The 2,613-nt window shown below is 49.7% G+C and overlaps 1 protein-coding gene across 1 annotated transcript; it reads right to left on the reverse strand.

The window, feature by feature from the left end:
- Positions 1-265: 265 nt before the first annotated feature.
- LOC311517484 (uncharacterized protein) lies at positions 266-2,194 on the reverse strand. Its single transcript, XM_084622338.1, has 2 exons — positions 1,508-2,194; positions 266-925 (listed from the first exon to the last, which is right to left on the reverse strand). Exons 1-2 carry the CDS (start codon positions 2,088-2,090, stop codon positions 384-386), a joined length of 1,125 nt encoding a protein of 374 aa, XP_084478464.1. The 5' UTR covers positions 2,091-2,194; the 3' UTR covers positions 266-383.
- Between the last annotated feature and the right edge of the window lie 419 nt (positions 2,195-2,613).

Below are 2,613 nucleotides of genomic sequence, written 5' to 3' on the forward strand. Positions count from 1 at the left end.
TCGCCTGGCTGCTGGTTACGCGCAGCCAGACACCAGGGCGGTTAGAAGAGCACAGGAGGGTGCGGTACGCATCAGAGAAGCTTTGAAAACCAGTTTCATGACTGGCCAGGCTACGGTGTGAAAGTTCTGTTTGTTTCTCCTTGATGAAACCCCCCGCCCCTTGGTTCACTCTACTTCCCTGTAAGCTAACCACCCGCCCCTCCTCCCTTCAATCACCGATTGCAGAGGCAATAAAGTCATTGTTGCTTCACATTCATGCATTCTTTATTCATTCATCACACAAATAGGGGGATGACTACCAAGGTAGCCCAGGAGGGGTGGTGGAGGAGGGAAGGAAAATGCCACACAGCACTTTAAGCACAGCACTTTAAAAGTTTACAACTTTAAAATTTATTGAATGACAGCCTTCTTTTTTTGGGGCAATCCTCTGTGGTGGAGTGGCTGGTTGGCCGGAGGCCCCCCCACCGCGTTCTTGGGCGTCTGGGTGTGGAGGCTATGGAACTTGGGGAGGAGGGCGGTTGGTTACAGAGGGGCTGCAGTGGCAGTCTGTGCTCCAGCTGCCTTTGCTGCAGCTCAACCATACACTGGAGCATTCTGGTTTGGTCCTGCAGCAGCCTCAGCATTGAATCCTGCCTCCTCTCATCACGCTGCCGCCACATTTGAGCTTCAGCCCTGTCTTCAGCCAGCCACTTACTCTCTTCAGCCCGCCACTTACTCTCTTCAGCCCGCCACCTCTCCTCCCGGTCATTTTGTGCTTTCCTGCACTCTGACATTATTTGCCTCCACGCATTCGTCTGTGCTCTGTCAGTGTGGGAGGACAGCATGAGCTCGGAGAACATTTCATCGTGAGTGCGATTTTTTTTCTTTCTAAGCTTCACAAGCCTCTGGGAAGGAGAAGATCCTGTGATCATTGAAACACATGCAGCTGGTGGAGAAAAAAAAAGGGACAGCGGTATTTAAAAAGACACATTTTATAAAACAGTGGCTACACTCTTTCAGGGTAAACCTTGCTGTTAACATTACATACATAGCACATGTGCTTTCGTTACAAGGTCGCATTTTGCCTCCTCCCACCGCGTGACTACCCCCTCAACCTTCCCCCCTCCCTGTGGCTAACAGCGGGGAACATTTCTGTTTAGCCACAGGCAAACAGCCCAGCAGGAATGGGCTCCTCTGAGTGTCCCCTGAAGAAAAGCACTCTATTTCAACCAGGTGACCATGAATTAGATCTCACTCTCCTGAGGATAACACAGAGAGATAAAGAACGGATGTTGTTTGAATGCCAGCAAACATACACTGCAATGCTTTGTTCTACAATGATTCCCGAGTACGTGTTACTGGCCTGGAGTGGTAAAGTGTCCTACCATGAAGGACGCAATAAGGCTGCCCTCCCCAGAAACCTTTTGCAAAGGCTTTAGGACTACATCTAGGAGAACCGCCAGGGCAAAGTAATCCTTTCACATGCTTGCTTTTAAACTATGTATAGTATTTTAAAAGGTATACTCACCAGAGGTCCCTTCTCCGCCTGCTGGGTCCAGGAGGCAGCCTTGGGTAGGTTCGGGGGGTACTGGCTCCAGGTCTAGGGTGAGAAACAGTTCCTGGCTGTCGGGAAAACCGGTTTCTCCGCTTGCTTGCTGTGAGCTATCTACAACCTCCTCCTCATCATCATCTTCTTCGTCCCCAAAACCTGCTTCCATATTGCCTCCATCTCCATTGAAGGAGTCAAACAACACGGCTGGGGTAGTGGTGGCTGAACCCCCTAAAATGGCATGCAGCTCATCATAGAAGCGGCATGTTTGGGGCTCTGACCCAGAGCGGCTGTTCGCCTCTCTGGTTTTCTGGTAGGCTTGCCTCAGCTCCTTCAGTTTCACGCGGCACTGCTTCGGGTCCCTGTTATGGCCTCTGTCCTTCATGCCCTGGGAGATTTTGACAAAGGTTTTGGCATTTCGAAAACTGGAACGGAGTTCTGATAGCACGGATTCCTCTCCCCAAACAGCGATCAGATCCCGTACCTCCCGTTCGGTCCATGCTGGAGCTCTTTTGCGATTCTGGGACTCCATCATGGTCACCTGTGCTGATGAGCTCTGCATGGTCACCTGCAGCTTGCCACGCTGGCCAAACAGGAAATGAGATTCAAAAGTTCGCGGTTCTTTTCCTGTCTACCTGGCCAGTGCATCTGAGTTGAGAGTGCTGTCCAGAGCCGTCATAATGGAGCACTCTGGGATAGCTCCCGGAGGCCAATACCATCGAATTGTGTCCACAGTACCCCAAATTCGAGCCAGCAACGTCGATTTAAGTGCTAATCCACTTGTAAGGGGTGGAGTAAGGAAATCGATTTTAAGAGCCCTTTAAGTCGAAATAAAGGGCTTCATTGTGTGGACGGGTGCAGGTTTACATCGATTTAACGCTGCTAAATTCGACCTAAAGTCCTAGTGTAGACCAGGGCTAAGAGTGTCTTCAACAATAAAGTTCATTTCGTGGTCTTGTTTGAAGTGTGTGTTTTAAAAACTTTATTACATGGAATCCATACTGCCCATTTACTATAAACCAGATCACTGAAAGCAAAGACCTTATTTTTTATTCCAAGGATGAAATCCTCAGCCCTGGGTAGGT

This window comes from Lepidochelys olivacea, assembly GCF_965140295.1.
Source record: "Lepidochelys olivacea isolate rLepOli2 genome assembly, chromosome: 3".
Taxonomy (NCBI): Eukaryota; Metazoa; Chordata; order Testudines; family Cheloniidae; genus Lepidochelys; species Lepidochelys olivacea.

What these genes read in the sequence shown, in the direction of transcription:
- LOC311517484 (XM_084622338.1), bottom strand. Translation starts at nt 2,090, where the DNA reads ATGCAGAGCTCATCAGCACAGGTGACCATGATGGAGTCCCAGAATCGC. An exon ending in AGGCGGAGAAGGGACCTCTG is followed by an intron (nt 926 to 1,507) that starts GTGAGTATACCT and finishes TTTCTCCACCAG; the next exon opens with CTGCATGTGTTTCAATGATC.